This window comes from Balaenoptera physalus, assembly GCF_965194825.1.
Source record: "Balaenoptera physalus genome assembly, chromosome: 1".
NCBI lineage: Eukaryota > Metazoa > Chordata > Mammalia > Artiodactyla > Balaenopteridae > Balaenoptera > Balaenoptera physalus.
The window spans coordinates 169,288,704-169,309,684 of record NC_138882.1 but is presented as its reverse complement, the minus strand read 5'-3'; the positions used below and the strand labels follow the sequence as shown (position 1 = coordinate 169,309,684).

Sequence of the window (20,981 nt, the reverse complement as noted above, 5' to 3'; positions counted from 1 at the left end):
AGACTGTGCTGGAACTGAGCACTCAGAGCTTAAGACCCTCTAGCCAGAGGCATCTGTCTACTCTGAAGATGGCACCTTTGCTGTTGGAGTCTTCCCTGCCTCTTGGGCTCCCTTGACATCCTTGTTCCTGCACCATTCTGTTTTGATTGAAGATGCTGTAAAAGTTGTTTGGAGGTTTTCTCACACTTTAAACAAGGTATCATATTTCATGGTTACAACTTCAGAATCATAAAATATAACCTTCAGCTGACACCACACTCCTAAAATATTAATTTACACTTTCTCCTTCTGTGGCGATGGGCATTCTCCATTGCTATTAAGTCATGTATATTCTTGGGTACAGGTGTGTTATGCTGATAGTTGCCTTTCCAAGTTTATGACTTTATTTATGATTGTCTTAAAGTTGCACTGAAATTTCCTCAATTAACTATAATTTTTGAGAACTATCCCTCAGCTCCCTTTGATGTCTGTTAACTCTCCAGTGACTCACAAATTTCAGGTAGGAATGGAGGAACCTACACTGTATTCCTCCCCGACCCCCCGCAACAATTTCAGGCCAATTCCAGGGCACAATCTTGGATGCCTAGAAGCTTTGGGGCCCTTGGCATTGGGGTTCTATCCATATCCTCCCTCCCCAGGGCTACTCAGCCTCTGAGGAAAGGAAAATTCCAATAGGCCCCCTACTGGGGCGAAGCTACCATCTTACAACTCAAGTGCAAGGCTGAGAGAGCCAGGGCATCACTGCCCCAAAGCCACCAGCAGTGTCCCCCCTTTCCTTGTACTGTGTAGCTCAGTGTCCCTGCTCAACCTCATCAGTCCCCTCTTCTGGGGCCTCAGGATTCTGCCCCTTTATCCTTGGCTTTATCAAGGACACCCCTTCTTAAAATTAAGAAATTGCCAATTGCCCGAGAGCACTGCTATTTCCGCCACACCCAGAATTCTTCGTAGATACTTCCCCCGAGGTGACCTTCTGAGAGGAGGAACGTAAACAGGACATGGTATTCGGCTATGTACCTCTTCTTTGTTGCACTTTCATTACAGGCCAGGCATCGTGCTAAATGCTGTACCTGCATTTTCTCATTTAATCCTCAAACTGCTCAAAGAGATAGGTGTTTTGTCACCCACATTTTACAGATGAGGAAACTGAAGCTCAGAGAGTTTTTAAAACTTGCCCACGGTCACCTGGCTACTAAATGTTGGAGCCAGGATTTGAATCCATAACTCTCTGACTCCAGACCCATCCATTATTCACCTATTTCTCTGCCTCTCAGGCCTTGGTCACTGCAATGCCAGTCTTGACATGGGCTTCTGGAAACCCCAGATCCTGGAGAGGGGTTTTCCAGGTGGGAGAAGCCACCCCCCACTCCCCCTCTTCTCTGCCTGAGGGGCCTGAGGCAGAGGTTTTGTGCAGTCTCCACAGCTAGGACCCCGCCACCCATGCTCTGGTAGAGGTGGGTGAGACTTGGGTCAGGTTTCTTCATAAGAGACCCTGGTCCTCCAGACCCTGGCCCCCACCCCAAAGTGGCATCTGCCCAGCAGAACCGCCTCAGGCCCTTTCCCTGGGGCTTCTCTCCTAAAGAGCTCCTGGTACAAGTTAAAGAGGAGGGTCAAAGGGAAACCACAGGAGACGGGGCACTCCCTGGCCTGGTGGACCCGTGCAGGGGATGTACCTATGAGGGGACCAAGTTGTTGGGTCCCGAACCAAACTGCAGGAGCTCTGGAAGTAACGGTGCCATCATGAGTCTCTTGCCATGGGTCACAGGCCATTGTCCTTGTCTACAGTAGACGGGGGTGGCCAAGGTCGTGGCTGGTAGGCACATGGACTTGGGCAGAATCACCCTCTAGCTGTGCGACCACAGGCAAAGTACCTCACCTCACCAGGTCTCAGTTCCCTCAGTGTAAGATCCTAACCTCCTGGGGGTTTTGTAAGGATTAAATTAGATAACACAAGGTCTGGCATATCGTTAAGTGCTTGATAAATGCCGGCCAGTGATGGTCGTGGCTGTGAGAATCACGACAGCTAACTGTCATTGAGTCATTACTGTGAACAAGGCCCTCTGCTGCGAGTGGAGCATTGATCAACTTGAGCCTCACTTCACCTTCTGAGTTAAGTACTATTGTTATTATAATTCACAGGTGAGAATACCAGGGCACAGAGAAGGGCACTCACACCCACAGTCACTCAGCTAGTGGGTGTGAGTGTCAAGGCCAGGATTTGAATCCAGGTGATCGGACTCCAGAGCCCATGTTCTGCGTGGTTCTGGTTCTGTAACAGTAACAGCAGTGATGGCAAAGGCGACAGGAGAAGGACTAGTGACCCCAGCGGTAGCAGAGGGGCCCCGCAGTTAGGAATGCCCTCTGGGAGCCATGGTCCATGCCAAGTCCCTGGGCTTAGAATCACTCAAGGTCCACACTGTCTGGCATGGTATTTGGTGCTTTCTGTATGTTGTATAATTTGAACAGCACAAGGGGGCCCAGCATGCAGTCCCCAGGCCCTCCTGGTTATCTCCATTGTCACGCAGGGTCTCTCACCCCTCTCCTGATCTCTTTCTAGCTTGGAACCGCCCCCAGCCACAGAACTGATACCCCCTACTTGGAGATCTCACAGGCATCTCAAACTTGACCCGAACAAAATGAGCTCTCGTGACTGTATTTAGGGCACACACTTCCTACTCCCTGTCCCAGCCATCCCCATCTTGGTCACTGGCATCCCCACCCTGCCAGCACTCCAGAAAGAGCCTAGGAGTCAACCCTGACCCTTTGTTCCATCAGCACCTACATGCCTTCCAGCAGCAAGGCTGTTGGCTGTGCCCCTGAACCACGGCCCCAGTTCACCCCCTTCCCTCCACCTCTACCACGGCCACCCTTGACCGAGATGCGTCGTCTCCAGCCTGCACACCTGCACTAGCTGCCTCCTAACTGGCCTCCTAGTTGTGCCTCTTGCCAGCTACAATCCCTCTCCCTTCTAGCACCCAGGGTGATCATTTCAGAAAATGCTGAAAAGCCTTCCCCGGCTCCCTCCTGAATTTAGAAGCAAACCCACACTTCTGGTCCTGCTCCACCACAGCCCCACTCACTCCCATCGCCTCCCCCCGCCAACTCTACGTTGCCCGCTGTGGGTCTGTTTTCTGTTCCCCTAACAGGCTCGCTCCAACCTCAGGGCCTTTACACCTGCTGTTCCTTTTGCTGGGAATGCCCTTCCCCAGGTCATCACATAACAGGCTCCTTGTCATTCAGGACTCAGTTCAAATGCCACCTCCTCAGAGAGTCCCCTCCTGACGGCTCCCTCTAAAGCAGCCTTCCTTGTTATTAGTTACTTGATTTCCCTTATAGTTCCTATTATGATCTGAAATTTGTTTATTTGATTTTTTGCCTGTTTTCTGCCTTAGGATGCTAAAACGTAAACGCCCTGAGATCATGGAACTTGGTCTGACTTATTCATCACTGCAATTCTCTGCATTTAGAACAATGTCTGGCGCTTAATAAATACGGCAATTAATAAATAAGGACTGAGTCAGTGACTGGCTGGCACATAGTAGGTACTCGAGCAAAAGGTGTTAAATCCTGAGTGAATGAACAAGCAATCACCCTTTAAGGCCACTACTCATGTCCCCGCTTTAAAACTCAGAAGGGTTTAGCCGGTGACCCACAGCTCTGAGCTGGCATGGCTAGGGTTGAATGTAGGCCTGTTTGAATCCATGCTCTTTCCATGCCTGCCACTGCTTCTGTCTCAGATTTCACAGGTTCCTCTCCCTGGGGCCAAAAAATCTGCAATGCATCTGGGCACTGGCCGCCCAAGCTGCTGCAGACCAAATCCCTGTCTCCCTGGGTTTGGGGGCAGCCTGCAGTGTTGGGCTTGGACTTCAGGGGCCAAGTCTTTCTTGTTCAGGATGCTTTCTCTCCACCACCTGCCTCTCAGCCCCCAGAGCATCTGAACCCGATTCCTTCCCCATGCGGCACTCTTTGGTCTAGGGCCAACGTCCCTCACAAGTCAGGGGCCTGTTGCTGAAATCCACATGGTCTCCCTTCTTACGGATCAAAGAGGTTCTGCAAGGTTCAGGGCTCCCAGGGACTTCTGCCTTTGAAAAGGTGCCAAAAGTGACACAAAGTGAAGGGAGACCTTGCCTCCTTCCCTCTGCCACCTGGGCCAAGCCTTGACGGACTAGTAGCCTTGGGCTGGGCCTCCTTCGAGGTGAGACTTGCACCTGCTCTGCCCCCAGACCCTAGATGGCCCCCATTCCCTCTTGGTCTAGGCTGTGTCTCCAGACTGAGCTCACCTTTCAGCCAGGCGCGTGGCGTTTGCTGTTTGAGGCAGAGGCACCACCCTCCAAACTGCTCTGTGAAGCCTTGGACTCAAAGAGCTCGTGTCACTCCGAGCTGCCGGGCAGGTTGGCGAACCCAGGCCAGTAATTTCCCTTTCGGGCTCGTATGCCTACATAATCCTGATGGTGAATTAGACCCATCCAGCCATCGGTTCACTCAGCAAGTATTTACGGACAGGATTTACGGACCACTGCCCAGTGGATGCGGTTTATCCACTTACAGATGCCAGCCCTTGAGAGTTCTACATGAGAGAAAGAAAGGTTTAATCCTCCCTGAGTCTGAACCCATTAACCCTGGCATGACCACAGCTCCTGGTGCCATGAGGCACACGGGGAGCACTGTTCTCTGTTCCTTTCAGCTCAGACTACTAAGGAAGGGCAGTTTGGAAAATCACTTTCAGAAAATCACAGACATTATTGAGGCTGCTTCTCATGCTATTCTTGCAGCAAGTGGTGAATTAGAACAGAGAAACGGACCCGAATCGCAGGGAGTGGAGGGCCCTGGGGGCTCGGAGAGCGGGACAGCATTTTGTTCCCTCCCAGTTTTGAGCAGAGCTTCGTCTCAGGCCCCTCAGGCCCCTGGGAGTCTCCGGGGCTCGAAGCCCTTCTGAAAGCAAGATTTCACGTGCTCGGCTGGCTTCCTTGGTGTGTGCATTCTGGAAGGGAGCATTTTTGGTGTGGTTAATTGCAAGCTACTTAGAGAGGACTTAGAAAAGTCGGCCTCGGACTCCTTCCGGAAGGGCCCTGTGCTCCATGCTAAGGAATCTGAACTTGACCCTGTCAGTGATAAACAGTCACCGGCGGGAGTCTGAGCAACGTGTGATGCTGTCAGATCGGTGTCTTAGGAAGTTCACTCCTGCAGTGGAGAATGAATTGCCATGTGTGTGGTGGGGTGACTGGAGACGCTTTGCAGTGAGACAGGCGAGAGCTGAGAGGGCCTGGGACCATCACCCCTGAAGAGCGGCAAAGGCGTGGAGGGGAGTGTCAGTGCAGAGACGGATTTGCCAGGTCACGGTGACTAAGGGTGCAGGGAGCACGTAGGGTGAGGAGTGTAAAGATGCCACTGTGGTGTCTGGCTTGGCCACCTTGGATGGTGACACTCTTCACTGAGCTGGGGAAGGCAACAAAAAGAGCAGGTTTGGGAAAATAGAAGGAGTTAGGATCTGGGCGTGCTGCATTTGAAGCACCCTCTAGGGAGGGCTTCAGGTGAGTTTGATATCATTGTGGGCCTGAAGCTCAGGACAGAGGGAGGGTTGGAGGTAGAGACTGAAGAGTCGTCCCCAAGCAACAGTAGAAGCCTCGGAGTGGATGAGAAATTCCAAGAGAGGCAAGAAGTTCCCAGAGAAGAGGCCATGCTGGGCCCTCTGGCTTTAAGGGGAAAGAGGAGGAGAAAAGTCAGTGGAGAAGAAGTGGGGAAAGAAAGAATCATCGTCATCTGAGAGGTTGAGAGAGAATCAGGAGCGACTTGGGAGAGAGCTGTGGCCCCCAAAGGCTCTGCACGTCCATGAATTACTGCTGTGATATGAACATTGGGGGAGCGCTGTCACCCCAGCCCACTCCGCCCACTGAAAAGCCAGCCCTCGCTGCCCCCATGCCAGGACATGAAGACCCTGCATTGCGGGGCCATGGTCTGACCTGGCAAAGGAAGCCCTCCATGAGGTGGCCCTCATCTTCTCTTTGACTAGTGGGTTAACAACAAAGATATTTTAACAGCCAGCCCCAGGGTTTCTTCCAAGTGAAAGCTCTCTGTGTTAGAGACAATATCACCCTATACCTAAAGAGCTTGGGTCGGGGAAGGAGACATCAGCCTGTAAGGAGATGGCAAAGCCAAGGGCAACTGGGCTCTTGTGCCTAAGAAGTCAACAGAAGTACTGAGATGGGGCTGAGGTCGAGAGGCAGCAAAGTGGAGGAGGCTGGAGTGAGATGAGAGGGGGCAACGCACATCACAGGGAAGCCGGGGCTTGCCAAGACAGAAGCCAGGGAGAAGCTTCCAGGGGGAGGGGCCGAAAGGCTCTGGGGTTCCTGACTGCTCCGATTTTCATTTCAAGCCACTTGCATTGTTGAGATGTGAAGTCCCTGCATTGTCACAAACCTCCAATAAAGGCTGTGCTGCATGCAAACACCTTTGTTGATGGTTTTGTCTTTGTTTTGGGGCGGGGGTCAGGAAAAATGGGCCAAGTTTTCAACCTAGGTTGGCAGAGCAGAACCAAGGGAGGTGAGGCATGGCAGTGAGTTCAAGGTTCAAAGGAAGCTAGAGCTGACAAAGATTCCTGAAAATACTTGGAGGGATTGTAGATTTCCACCTCATTAAGATGGGCTACCGATGTGAATTATACTTCAGAGGACGTGGTGATAGTCCCTCTGCCTCTGATATTTGGGCTACAATTGTCTTTAGTTTCCACATTGATTAAAAAAGTATGATATCTATCGTTTTGTAAAAAGAACGAGAACTGTGTTTTCCGTTTCACAGCTTAAATACTTAATTACATTTACTATCATGTTTCACATTCTATTACCATGTCACAACTCTGACGCCTCTCCTTGGAAGATCAGAGTGTTAAACCGTGACATCCTCTAGGTAGGGAGTGGGTAGAGGTGCTATCAGGAAGAGTGGAAACAGCAGATTCAGACCACAGTTAGGCCACTCAGGGCCACACACTAGTGTGTAGGGGCCAAGGTCTCACCTGATTGGTTTGGACATTCCTGGTATCAATCATATGAAGAGAGACATGTCCCAAGTTATCCCATGTTAGAAAGGGGGCCTGGGAGGAGGGGACTTAGGAAGGCGAGAAAGGAGACTAGCTTCCCCAGGACCAACAAGGCTGAGGCCAATTCTATTGGGTGAGGAGGGCTAAACAAACACGGAGTCAAGTGGCAACTCAGATTGATTGCTTGTGGCTTGCCTGTTTGGAAAGAATTCACAGCTGCCTCCGGAATCAAGCAGCAAGGGTGCTATGATCAATTAATTATGCCTCCCATGGGAATGGTAGAAGAGAAACGGATCTATGTGCCAAGTATTTTCCATTGCTCGTGTAGACAGTAAAATGGGTGTGAGCATATGGTGGAAGGAGGGAGCTGCTTCTCCTCGAGCTAGTCTTCTGATAGTAATTACAGAAAACCTTCCTCTAAACTTGAACCCAAGGAGAGCTACTTGTTCCAATCACTTCTCAACTCCTTGAAACAATCCTCCTAGACTTATACCTGTGTGTTCGGAGATCCATTGGATTTCAAGATGAGGGTTTCAAGAAGGAAAGAGTGGTCACGAATGCAAAAGCCTGTTGAGACATCAAGGAATATAAGGGCCAAAACAATTCCCATCTGACTTGGCAACGTGATGCAAAATATTTGTGGCAAAGGCCAGTTTGCAGGGGAGTAAGTGGGAGATGAGGATAGACAAGGCTGGGTGGAGCTTTCAAGATGCTGGGCATTGTTGGCATAAGGAACCCTTTTCATGATGTCACAGTTTGTATAAGGTGGTTAAAAATATCTACATGTATTATAATCTCAATCATATATATATTCACAATATATGCATGTATGCAATATGTATTAGACAAAGCTGGAGGCATAACCCTCCCAGACTTCAGACAATACTATAAAGCTATAGTAATCAAAACAGTATGGTATTGCACACAAAAACAGATGTATGGATCAGTGGAACAGAATAGAGACCCCAGAAATAAACCCACATGCCTACAGTCAATTAATCTTCAACAAAGGAGGCAAGAACATACGATGGAGAACAGTCTATTCAGCAAATGGTGTTGGGAAAGCTGGACAGCCACATGTAAATCAATGAAATTAGAACACTCCCTCACACCACACACAAAAATAAACTCAAAATGGCTTAAAGACTTAAATAGAAGACATGACACTAAAACTCCTAGAAGAGAACATAGGCAAACATTCTCAGATATATATTGTACCAATGTTTTCTTCACTCAGTCTACCAAGGCAAAAGAAATAAAAGCAAAAGTAAACAAATGGGTCCTAATCAAACTTATAGGAAACCATAAACAAAATGAAAAGACAACCTACAGAATGGGAGAAAATATTTGCAAACAATGCGACCAACAAGGGCTTAAATTCCAAAATATACAAACAGCTCAATATCAAAAACACAACCCAATCAAAAAATGGGCAGAAGACCTAAATAGGCATTTTCCAAAGAAGACATACAGATGGCCAACAGGCACATGAAAAGATGCTCAACATCACTAATTATTAGAGAATTGCAAATCAAAACTACAAGGAGGTACCACCTCACACCAATCAGAATGGCCATTAGGAGAAAGTCTACAAATAATAAATGCTGGAGGGGAGGGAAATGTGGAGATAAGGGAACCCTCCTGCACTGTTGGCAGGAATGTACATTGGTGCAGCCGCTATGGAGAACAGTATGGAGGTTCCTTAAAAAACTAAAAATACAGTTGCCATATGATCCAGCAATCCTGCTCCTGGGCATATATCCAGAAAAGAGGAAAACTCTAACTTGAAAAGATACATGCACCCAATGTTCATAACAGCAGTATTTACCATAGGCAAGACATGGAAGCAACCTAAATGTGCATCAACAAATGAATGGATAAAGAAGATATTATACACACACACACACACACACACACACACACACACACACACACACACACAATGGAATATTACTGAGCCATCAAAAAGAATGAAATAATGCCATTTGCAGCAACATGAATGGACCTAAAGATTATCACACTAAGTGAAGTAAGTCAGAGAAGACAAATACCATACATCATTTACATGTAGAATCTTAAAAAAAATGATATAAATGAACTTATTTACAAAACAGAAACAGATTCACAGACAAAGAAAACAAATTTATGGCTACCAAAGGGGAAGCCAGGGGTAGGGGGTGGATAAATTAGGAGCTTGGGATTAACAGATATATATACTATTATAAATAAAATAGTATATTTTAAAATATACTATTTTATATACATATATATATATATATAGTATAAATAGTATATATAAAATAACTATTTTATATACTATTGTATATAAAATAGATAAATAACAAGGTTCTACTGTATAGCACAGAGAGCTATATTCAATATCTTGTAATAACCTATAATGGAAAATAATCTGAAAAAGAATATATATATATATGTATATCTGTATCACGTTGCTGTACACCTGAAACTAACACAGCATTGTAAATCAACTATACTTCAATTTCAAAAAAAAGAGGAAGAAGATGGGAAGGGAATATATGAAAATCGTGGTTAAAATGGGTAAATTTTGTTTCTTCTTTATTCCCTTCTGTATTTTCTAAGCTCACTTAAAATGATCATGTGCTATTTTTATCATCAGATAAGAGGCATGGGCAATTATTTTTGAAATAAGCTTGATTATTATGTGGGGGCAATAAGAAATAGGCTGGGAAGGGGGCGACCAATTGTCTCGGTTTGCCTGGGACTGAGGGGGTCTCCAGGATGCGGGACTTTTGGAGCTAAGAAATGGGAAAGTGCCAGGGAAACCAGGACAAGTTGGTTACCCTAGCTGGGAGGCTGAGACCAATGTAGCACTGAAGGAAGCCGGGGTTTCCTGGGGGGCAGTGTTGGGGTAAAGAGGTTTTGACCATATTTGAAGACTGGGAGGAGGACACCATTATATAGGGAGAGAGGCTGAATTTATAGAAAAGAGAGAAGAATAACTGCCAGGGTGAGATCAATAGGAAAGCAGCTGGGAGAGAGCCGTGCACAGGAGACACATCGGTAACAGGAAGAGAAATGATGTATCTTCGGAGATAGGAGGGCAGGAGGGAAGGGCAGACCGACTAAAAATAAATTTGTTGATGCAGGGGAAGCAGGTTGAGGGAGTGCACACCTGAGGACTAGGAGGTCCAGTGAGGCCTAAAAGCCCCTAGAATACCTGGGGACCCTGAGGACCCTTGGTGGCCCCCAGACAGGGGCTCCCCATAATGGGTACCCCACCCCCTGCTGGCGTGGATGGAGACTGGGTCCCATTGAAAGCTGCAGCATCCCTCCCAGGTGCTGCCCACCCCTCAGGCCCTCCCTGGCCACCTACCTCTGCAGGAGGGCAGCGGGAAGTCCCACGTGGCACTGTTCTCAGAGCCAGCGTGGCAGGTAAGCACGGCGTGGCCCTCCAGGAAGAAGCCGGGGTTGCAGCTGTAGCGGACCTTGTCGCCGAGGTTGAAGGTTGCGCCCTGCTGGACGCCGTTGGGCAGCCGTCCGGGGTTCCCACACGTGTGGCTGGGGAGAACTGTAAAGAGAAGGAGAGACACGCAGCCCGTGAGCGGGTCTCCAGTCCTGACACCCGGCCTCTGAGCAGCGCCTCCCTGGGTGACCCTCCTCCCCGGACCTCCTTTCTTCCGTAGGACAGGGCTGCCCCTGAAGGCTGCCTGGCCCCTCAGTACTCGCAGGGGTCACACGTTCAGGAGGAGCCGCACACGCAACTTACACCTGGACATCCAGGTTTCCTGCTTTTTCTCATGTGCAGCCCTGGATGTGAAGTATGTCTGAACTGTGGGTAAGCATCAGTTCAATCCATTTCACCTGTATCCTGCCTTCACCAATCAAGGTCGTTTTAACTGTTGCTACAAAAGGCTTGCATGTCCTCCAAGTGGCACGGAGCCTGAACAATAAGATGTCTGCCTGAATTGTTTTCCAGGAACTTGTGTCTAGTTCGAATTAAGCCAGTTAAGACTAGCTCTAACTGGACATGTGCAAACATCTGCTTGTTGACTTTTGATGTCAGAGGGCCAAAAACTCCACCCTCAGATGGTGCTAAGCACCCACCCCCAAAATGGAGGCCTGCAGCTTAGTTAACGCCTGAGCAGAACGATGATTACTGCACCTTTTTCCAATCACCTTTCCCCATGCTTCCCAAGCTCCCCACGCCTCAGACCACACTGCTTCTTTAGTCTCTATCCCACAAATACCCTGAGCCCCTTGCCTTTGGGAAGGCCGATTTGAGACTTGTTATCCCATCTCCTCGCTTGGCTGCTTTGTGAATAAACACTCTCTTTGCTGCAAACCCTGGCACCTCAGCGCTTTGGCTTGCTGCGCGTTGGGCAAAACGAACCTGGTTCAGTAACACGTCCATCCCATCACTTGAGATGCCCCAGGGAAATCACTTTAATCTCTTGGGTTTGGTTGCTCTGATCTCAGACTCCACAGTCCTTCCCAATAAACACCATGGAAGGGACAAAGACAGCGGCACAGAGTAGGTGCTCATTAAACCCGATGTCCTTTCTTTCATGTGTATCTGCCCCAGCAGCCAGAGTTGTACTTTGGCCCAGCAGGTTTGGGGGAGTTGAAGGGGTCATTAGTGCTGGAGTAGGCAGTGAGGTAGGGAGACAAGAACCTGAGCTCTGATCAGACTGACCCGTTTCAAGGGGAAAATGGGGAGCCAGAGAATAAGATGTACAGTGTGCCACCTGAGCCAGAGCAATAACGGCCAGCTGCCAGTGTGCACTCATTATCCAGAGGACATGGTCTCGGTGAGGGTGCGTGAGCATCATGACCTGCCAATCAGGAGGGGGAAAGGGAGGGCGCAGCTCCTCTGTGCCCGAGTCACTTGTTCAACCTGACTCAGCTCCCCCTACCCTCTGCCTTTCTTCCTAGAGTTGGAACTGCCTGTGCCCAGAAGGTCCCACCTCCTACCATTTCACACCTCCCCATAAGGCAAGGACAAGTGGTCACAGCCGTGTCCAGATTGCCATCCAAGCACCTCTCCATTAATTCATCTGGCAATGGTTTATTGAGGCCAACCCTGAGAGGCCATAGAGCAGGGTGGTGGAAAGTACAGACCCGAGAGCCTCAGTGCTTGGGTTCACATCCCAGCCTGATGGCTTACTACCTGTGGGACCTTGAGCTAGTCTCTTAACTTCTCTGTGCCTCAGTTTCCTCCTTTGTAAGAGGCGGTTCACAATAGTACCTTCCTCTGGGGTCACTGAGAATTGAGTGGAGGTATGTAAAGCCTGGATACAGTGAGTACCACACAAGTGAATCTAAGTTCCCAGTCCATTGGGAGATGCATACGATTAAAGGTATGTTAAGTGTTATGATGAGATAGGGACCAGGCAGGGGAACAAACCCGGTCAGGGGGTAGTCAGAGCCGGCTTCTTGGAAGAGGTGATGTCTATGCTGAACCCTGAGAGATTAGTAAGAATTAGCTAGGTCAAAGTGTGTTCCAGGCAGAGGAAATATCATGTGCAAAGGCCCTGAGGCCAGAGATAACCTAAGAGCTCAGAGAGCCTGGAATAAGAGGGTAGGGGTGGCAGTGATGAGGAATAAAGATGAAGAAGTGGAGACGGCCAGCCTGGATTCTAGAAAGCTTCCCAGGCCCTTGCAGTACCCTCTTCCAGCCCATATTGCTCTCTTCCAGGACCCTCTTTGCCAGCCTTGCTGATCTCAGAGCCCTCAGAAAGAAGGCTTTCTCTCCCACTTCTCCTCTCCTCCCAGGAGGAGACAGCTTGTTGTAGAGGGAAAGGGCAGACTTTGGTACTAGCTTGATCTGGTCTGAAGCCAGGTGCTGTCACTGTCTTACTCTGTGGCCTTGAGTCATGTGAGCTCTCTGAGCCTTAGTTTCCTCAACTGAGAAAGGAGGACAGTAATATCTAGTGGTTGATGAGGTTATGATAATAACTGATGCATGGCTGGCACAGTGCCCAGCACAGAGTAGGTGCTCAAAAATGTCAGATGTTATCCTTCCACTGTACTGCAGGGCCATGCAGTCCTTGGGTGTATCCTGGGAGCCTAACACTGTGTGTGACACTTGTGGGGACATATTTGAGTGTTCATCAATTAGTCATTTGGAAGGGTTACCCATTGATGCATTAATTCCTTCATACAACGAAAATATATTGTGGGCCTACTGCACTCTGTGCTGGTAATACAGCAATGAACTAGACAAAAAGGGCCCCTGCCCTTATGTTTTTGTGGGAGAACTATCTTAAGGGGTGAAGAGCTCTTCCAGGCCCGTTCTCTACCTCTGACAAGTGAGATAACCCAGATGAAAGGATTGACTTCCATCACCCTGTCTATTAGCCTAGCTTAGAATAGTCCTTGGGCTGGTGGATACCTTGGCATTTCCCATGATCCCACAGTGCTTGCTTCCTTGGCATTTCCCACGATCCCATGCTGCTGTCTTCCTTGGCGTTTCCCACGATCCCACTCTGTTGGCTTCCTTGGCATTCCCCATGATCCCACTCTGCTGGCTTCCTTGACGTTTCCCACGATCCCATGCTGCTGTCTTCCTTGGCATTTCCCATGATCCCACTCTGCTGGCTTCCTTGGCATTCCCCACGATCCCACTCTGCTGGCTTCCTTGGCATTCCCCACGATCCCGCTCTGTTGGCTTCCTTGGCATTTCCCATGATCCCACAGTGCTGGCTTCCTTGGCATTCCCCACGATCCCACTCTGTTGGCTTCCTTGGCATTTCCCATGATCCCACAGTGCTGGCTTCCTTGGCATTCCCCACGATCCCGCACTACTGGCCACAGTGGAGGCAGAAACTGCGATGTGAGTACGTTTGTGAGTGTTGGGGGTGGGAGGGGCAGGTCAGGTAAACATTTGGAGAAGAAAACAAGCTAAGGTGAGGGGAGGGAGCCAACCGGGGAAATGGGCTGAGAACTGGTGTAGAACTAACATTTCATTTTCCTCAACGAGACGCAAAGACCCAATTTAATTAAATTACTAATGTCAAATTTTTAATGAACCTGTTTCTGCTTTGGGCTTTCTTCCTTTGAAATTAATGATTGGAACATCACTATAAATAAAACCCGATTCTTTTTAAAAAGTCACTCTCAAACGCTCACTACTTTTTACTTAATGAGCGCTCATAACCAGATCGCTCTGACCTGGCACCTCCACTGGGACCTGGGTGTGATGAGTCTCAGTTCCAACCCCACCTCCTTTTTTATCTTTGCTCCCGAGAGGTCACACAGGGAACGAAGAGAGGGCAGACGCTGGGCTCAGAGAGGCCTGGATTCAAATCTCAGCTCATCCACCTCTGGCTGAATGATCTTGAGCCATAAACTTTACCTCTCTGGACTTCAGTTCTTCATCTAAAAATGAGGATACTTTCTTTTTCTTCCTATGGGGTCAGAGGGTGAATTGTATTAGTTTCCTAGGGCTGCTGTAACAAAGTACCACAAACTGGGTGGCTTAAAACGACAGATATTTATTGTCTCACAGTTGTGGAGGCTGGAAGTCTAAACTCAAGATGTCGGCAGGGTCACGACCCCTCTGAAACTTGTAGGGGAAACTGTCCTTGTCTCTTCCTAGCCTCTGGTAGTTTTTTTTTAGCAATCTTTGACGTTCCTTGGCTTGTCCATGCATCCGTCCAATCCTTCACCTTCACCTGGCATTCTCCCTCTGTGTCTCTATGTCCAAATTTCACCTTTTTATAAGGACACCAATCATATTGGATTAGGACACACTCTAATGGCCTCATCTTAATTTCATCATTTGCAAAGGCCCTGTCTCCAAATAAGGTCATATCCGCAGGTACTGGGGTTAGGTCTTCAACATATCTTTCTGGGACAGAATTCAACTCATAACAGGACTGTTGTACAGATTAAATAAAGCTAGATTTATAATACCCACCATTGAGTTCCTCGTATGTTTTGGGCCCTGGGCTACAAATTCATTTTACTTAATCCTCAAAACAATCATGTGCGACAGCTATTATTCTCATTTCACAGATGAAAAAAATGGAGGCACAGAGAGCTTAAGCAACTTCCCTAAGGCCACAGAGGTAGAAAATGGCAGAGCTAGGTTCTGAATCTAGGTCTTTCTGGCTCCATCGTTCAGCACTCTTAATTTTGGAATACAGTACTGCTTCTGACAGAGACAGTGCCCAGGACATAGTGGGTACTTAATGACCAGGAGTTCCCTTCCTCCCTTCATTATTCTAGACACTGAGACAAAATGAAGGGTGATTACCTGATTGTCCAGATTTAATTGTCTGTCTTTTCTTCTCCAGTCTGATTTGCCAATCTTGTACTTTTTAATAGTGTCAAGGGCAACATTTAAAGTTTGGTCTTTTGTAATGTATCTGATGCACAACTTGCTGGACAGACAGAGATCAAAGATAAGCCACAAAAGCCAGACTTTCTAAGGCACAGCATTCTTTGATTTTTCGATTCTGCCCATGTGTTTTTTTTGGCACAGACATTATAACCGTTCATGCTCTCCCGTCTATAAAACTTCCCTTTGATTGCTTACAAAATGAAGAGTGGGATATTTACATCCAAGGCAGCCCAGAACAATATTATTAAAGCTGTGCCTGACATTGAACAATTCCATTGTAGATTAGCTGTGGGGAATTTTGTTCCTTCTACAAAGCCCGGCTCTTGCCAATCAACAAGATATTCTCAGTGACTGTATGACAATGGACCTCCTTTGTGGTTGGAGTGCAGCAAAAGCTACATAATACCTTCTTTTATTTTTAATGTGGGACTTTAGTTCCCATATTATAATGAAGAGTCATTTATGCTCTCTGGACAAGCACCCTCCATATGTTTTGATTTCTTATCTTCCATCAAGTAACTTGTTTCATGTCCATGGCCATACAGTTGATACAAAGTGGCAGGGTGGCTGGGAGAAAGGATGCAGGAAGAAAGATTTCTTCTTCCACAGCCCTCAATATGGAAAGGGGAGATGGCGTGTGTGTGTGTGTGTGTGTGTGTGTGTGTGTGTGTGTGTGTGTGTGTGACTTGAGGGGTAGTGGGCATGGACGGGGAGGGAAGAATAAGATCCATTATTTTTTCAGTACCTACGCTGTGCTAGGCACTTCCGCATCACACATTATCTTAGCTAATCCTTAAAACTCCCTTGCTTTTAGCTGTTTGGTCTTGTAAACATAATTTACTGCACACTTACTATGTGTCGTCCCCATTGTCAGGTGCTTTGCATATATTTCCACCCCAAAGAATTGTCTATACTTGTTGTCTCCACTTCCTCTCGCATCTACATCTGACATAGCATATAGTTGATGCATTCATTTGTTTATTGTTAGTCCCACTCTGCTACAATATAAGCTCCATGAAGACACATATTTTTTTTTAATCTATTTTGTTCCCTTCTGTGTCCCAGTTTCTAGAACAGTGCCTAGAACAGTGCCTGATGTATAATAATACCTTGATAAGAGTTTATTGTGTGACTTAATGATTTTATTTAATCCTCCCAATAACCCATTGAGAGAGGGGCTATTATCTCTCGTTGAGATGCCAGAGGTGTTGGAGCATTACCCAAGGCCCCGTAGCTCACTGGGGGTAGAGCTGGGTGTCCACAGCACTGCCTGACTACCGAGCCCATGTACTTTGCACCTGCGCTAGGCCATGCTTGCACTGACCATTCCACATAGAGTCCACGGTGACTAGTGTACCTTGAAACACCCTCACAGGGGACTCACACTCATTCTCCTTGTGGGGATGACTTGGGGTGACAACCAGACAAGTCAACCCTTAGCCTGGTCCTGTACATTTCCTGCTACCTGTCAATCAAACAAAGGCAAGGGTGCCAGGACCTCAGATGGCATATGCCACCCACGAGTCCACAGGGCCCTGTCCTGCCAAGCCTCCTCCTGCCCAGCATCTGGCATCAGCTCTCCACTGTGGGCCTGTTCTCTTGGCTCATGTTGGCAATTTTGCAACCTTCAGCATCAGGGTCACGCGGGGAGTTTTATAAAAACACCAATGCCTAGACCTGTCCCCAGACCTACCGAATCAGAATTTCAGAGGGAGAGCCTCAGCTCCTCTGGGTGACTGTAAGCAGAGCTGAAACTGAGAACCACCTATTCATGCAGGTTATTCCATTAGCCCCGTCGGCTTATCGCTCTGAGCTGTGAACTGTTCAATTTCCGGCGCCTTTCTTGTTACTGGGCTTTGACTTCTGGGAGCAGCCAGCCTGGCTTCTCCCTGGGATGTTGCTGTCCTCCGTAAATCACTCTTGCCCTCTCCCTCCTTCTCACTTGAGGATCCTCATCATCTCTCTGCGGGACCTCTGAACCCAACTCTGATCTCCCTGCCGCTGGCCCTGCGCCCTCCAATGCACTGTCTGCACTGACGCTGGACTGAGCTTTCTACAATGGCAAAGTCACCACGGTCCTGCCCTGTTCCCCCCTCCGGAGCGCACGTGCCAAAGCAGGTTCCCTACCACCAAGGTGCGTGGGCAAAAGACCTCTGGTCTTTTGCATGATGAATGTAAGAATAAATAATGATGTTGAAAGATCAACCACAATAAATAAAAGGGAAGAAAAAGAAAACCATGAGAACCCTCCTATTGCTGTCAGGATTAATCCAGTCTTAGGTTCATGCAGCCCCATCTTTCTGTGATCTGACCCCTGCTGACATTTTCTGCCTCATCTCCTGCTCCCCCAATCTTTCCCCCGCACCACTTCCTCTGTGAAGCCCTCTTTGATACCCTTAGCGTCTTGTATAAACTGGAAAACCCCAGGAGAAGATATCCTGATAGAATGTAAATTCAGGTATAATGTCATTGGCAACCAGCTCCCAGAGTCCTGGAACTCCCAAACCATTAACTACACAGGCTTGCTCTGGTCATTTGGTTAATTTTGCAATCTCACAGGCCCACATTTTACATGACAGGATTTTTTGGACCCCACTTGCAGATTTAAGTCAGGGTTTTACTTGTACTTCAATTCCTGCATTTGTCATACGACATTACAATTCAATCGTTCATTAATTTACAATACTCCAGCTTCCAAATGGGAGCTCAGTCTGCCTGTAATTGTTTGTTTAGGTGTCTATCCTGAGGGGCAGAAATGACATATTCTTTTTTTATCTAGTGTTTGATTTAATGCCTGGCAGGGAGGGAGTACCCTGATGGAATGTGTTATATACATATATGTACACATACACACACACACATGTAGTTTATACTATGTGCATATAAAAATATGCATTATATATAGGGAGCAACAAAGTAAAGCAGGGTTGGCAAACTTTTTCTGTAAAGAACCAGAGAGTAGATACTTCTGGCCTTGCCTAATGGTCTCTGTCCCAGTGATTCAGCTTTTCCGCTGTGCTACAAAAGCAGCCTTAGACAATACATGTTCCAACCAAGCTTTACTTATAAAACAGGTCCCCAGCCCACGGGCCACAGTGTGGTACCGCTGAATTCATGTTTATTCAGTTACGTACTTATCCCAGGTGTACAATCTCAGGAACCTCCCCCCATCTCCCACAGTAGAGAAAGAGAACTAAGAAAAGACCTGTTTTGCTGGGAGTCAAGGAAGGGAAGGGGCTGTGAGGGGAGTGGGCTGCACAGGTGGGAGTCCTGGACAGGTGACTGGCAGGAAGAAGACAGGCGGTTGGCACCTGAGGACCGAGACCGAACTTACATTTCCTTTCCCCTTCAATGTGGCCCTGGAGACAGGGGGCATTGTGCGGGCTGCAGGGAAGGGCTTGTGTGCGTACGTTCAGTCCACAATCTTTCCCATTAAAATAGAATTCATGCTAGTACTCAGAGCTACTCTTTAGGCTGGTATTTATGAACCCCATTTCACCCCAAACAGCTGAATTTAGAGAGCTGAAGGGTCACGCAGCTAGCTGCAATAATAATAATAGTCACCCTTTGGGTGTTTAATATGAGCTTGGCACTCTGCTCAGTACTTTATCTGGACTCTTCTATCTCATCTTACCCTGCCACGAGGTACTCTGACTGGTCTCTTTCGGGGGCAGGGGAATGAGGAACGATGAGGCTACTCTGACCCAGGGTCACACGGCTGGTTGGGATCGGGGCCGGGGCTGAAACCTGAGCTGTTGGACTTCAGCGCCTGTGTCCTTATCAGTCTGTAACCTTGACCTTCAAGGCCTGTGTTTCCCAGCATGGAGGCAGCGCTCTGGGCTTGCACACCGTCCCTCTCCTTGCCAGGCCTAGAGCACGCCTGACCTACACCCAATCAGACCCCTCGCTGGCCCCATCCCCCCACCTGGACAACCTGCACACTCAGCCATCATCCCACCAGCAGGGGCCACAGCGGGGCTTTCCGCAGGAATTCTGCTTGATGCTTCATAACCATAGGGCCCCATGGCCTCCTCTCTCTCACCTGAGATTCTTTAGAAGCAAAACCGAAAAGGTTACATCCTAGGCCCCAGAACAGAGTTGCCAGTTAAAATCCAGGCCACCCAGTTAAATTTGAATTTCAGAGAAACACAAATTCTTTTTTTAGTATAAGTATATCCCATGCCACATTTGGGATATACCTATACTAAAAAGTATTTGCTATTTGAAATTCAAATTTAACTGGGCATCCTGGATCTTCCTTTGCTAATTTTATCAACTCTGCTCCAGAGGGAAGTATTCTCTCCATCAATAACTTCAGCTTCTTAAGGAAATGGGGGTTTCTCTGGGGAAAAGGGGAAGAGGACAAGGAGAGAGATAGCCCAGCTTTAAGGAACTCAACACTGAACCAGAAGAGAGGCTGCAGGAGAGGAAAGTTCAGAGCCCCCAGGGTGGGGCCTGCGGAAGTTTAGGGTCCAGCAGGATTACAGGGGAGCAGTGAGCTGGGCGGCCTCCTCCCTCCCCCAGTCAACTCTCTAAGGGAAGCTCCGGGTGTTAGTTTGCACACCCTTGTCCCTCTCCTGTTGCAGGAGACTGTGCTATGCCTTAGCCCCTCTGATGAACAGCTTGAGGCTGGCACAAGGTCCCCTGTGACGCAGCCTCTGGTGGCTTCTGCAGCCCTGAGCCCCGCTGTTCCCTGTTCAGCACCCCCTGCCCCCATCACACACTAGCACTGGGACTTTCCACCTCGTCGAGACAGACCAATGCATGGAACATCAGTGGTACCCTATGGGGCAGCACAGAGAATACTGTCAGTGTTAGGCTTAGAATAGCTAACCATGCAATTTGGGGCTAAATTTGATTAATTGCAGAATGACGCCTAGAGGTGTTTCCCAAAGTACATTCCATAAAACACAGGCTGAGAAATAAGGTCCACGAGAAAAGCATTCAGGGGGTCAAGGAACTTTGGGAAATGCTGCAGAATTTCTCTCCTCTGGAAGAAACAAATGCTTACGAATTTGTCTCAGAGGTTCTGCAGGAGAGAAACCTGTTAAACCTTGCTTCAATCAGAATCTCCACAAAATTGACCATAGAAGCTCTCCTCTCCCTTTTTAATTTTTTTTCCTCAGAAACACCTATTAGCTTCTGAATTGTTCTGTGGAACACACTTTGGGAATTGCTAGATTCTAGATAAGAAAAACCTGAGTTGCTTTGTTTTCCTTATTAATCATTATTATCATAAAACAACAACAGCAATGATAGTTGACATTTACGCAGACCTTTCCGGGTTAACATGCATTGTTTTTACAAACGTGATCTCCCTTTGGCACATCTCTTTTTCTGTGGGCTGGGAGGGTCAGTAGCTTTGGGGATTGGGATCACTTCTTACCAAAGAACCCAGTATCACTTCCAGTTGAGAGCAGCCTATGTTACAGAAGGGCAAAGGCGTAGGTTCTTCCTTTTCATCTGACAACTTTTATAGCAGGGCACAGTTTCTGCTTGGCTGGGGCAGAATGATCCCTGACCTGCTGCACCTGGACTTCCAAAGGCTTGTGGCCGGGGCCAGCCGGGTTTGGTCCTCAGCCATGCCCAGCTGCAGATAGGCAGTCATGAATCCTGAACCAATCC

The 20,981-nt window shown here is 48.0% G+C and overlaps 1 protein-coding gene across 2 annotated transcripts in view; it reads right to left on the bottom strand.

Moving 5' to 3' along the window:
• Positions 1–20,981, bottom strand: part of CSMD2 (CUB and Sushi multiple domains 2) — a 652,460-nt gene that overhangs the window by 425,669 nt on the left and 205,810 nt on the right. For both annotated transcript variants that reach the window (XM_082415250.1, XM_082415251.1), the window contains exon 4: positions 10,386–10,580. In XM_082415250.1, coding sequence (XP_082271376.1) covers positions 10,386–10,580 — 195 coding nt within the window. The remainder of the gene's footprint in view (positions 1–10,385; positions 10,581–20,981) is intronic.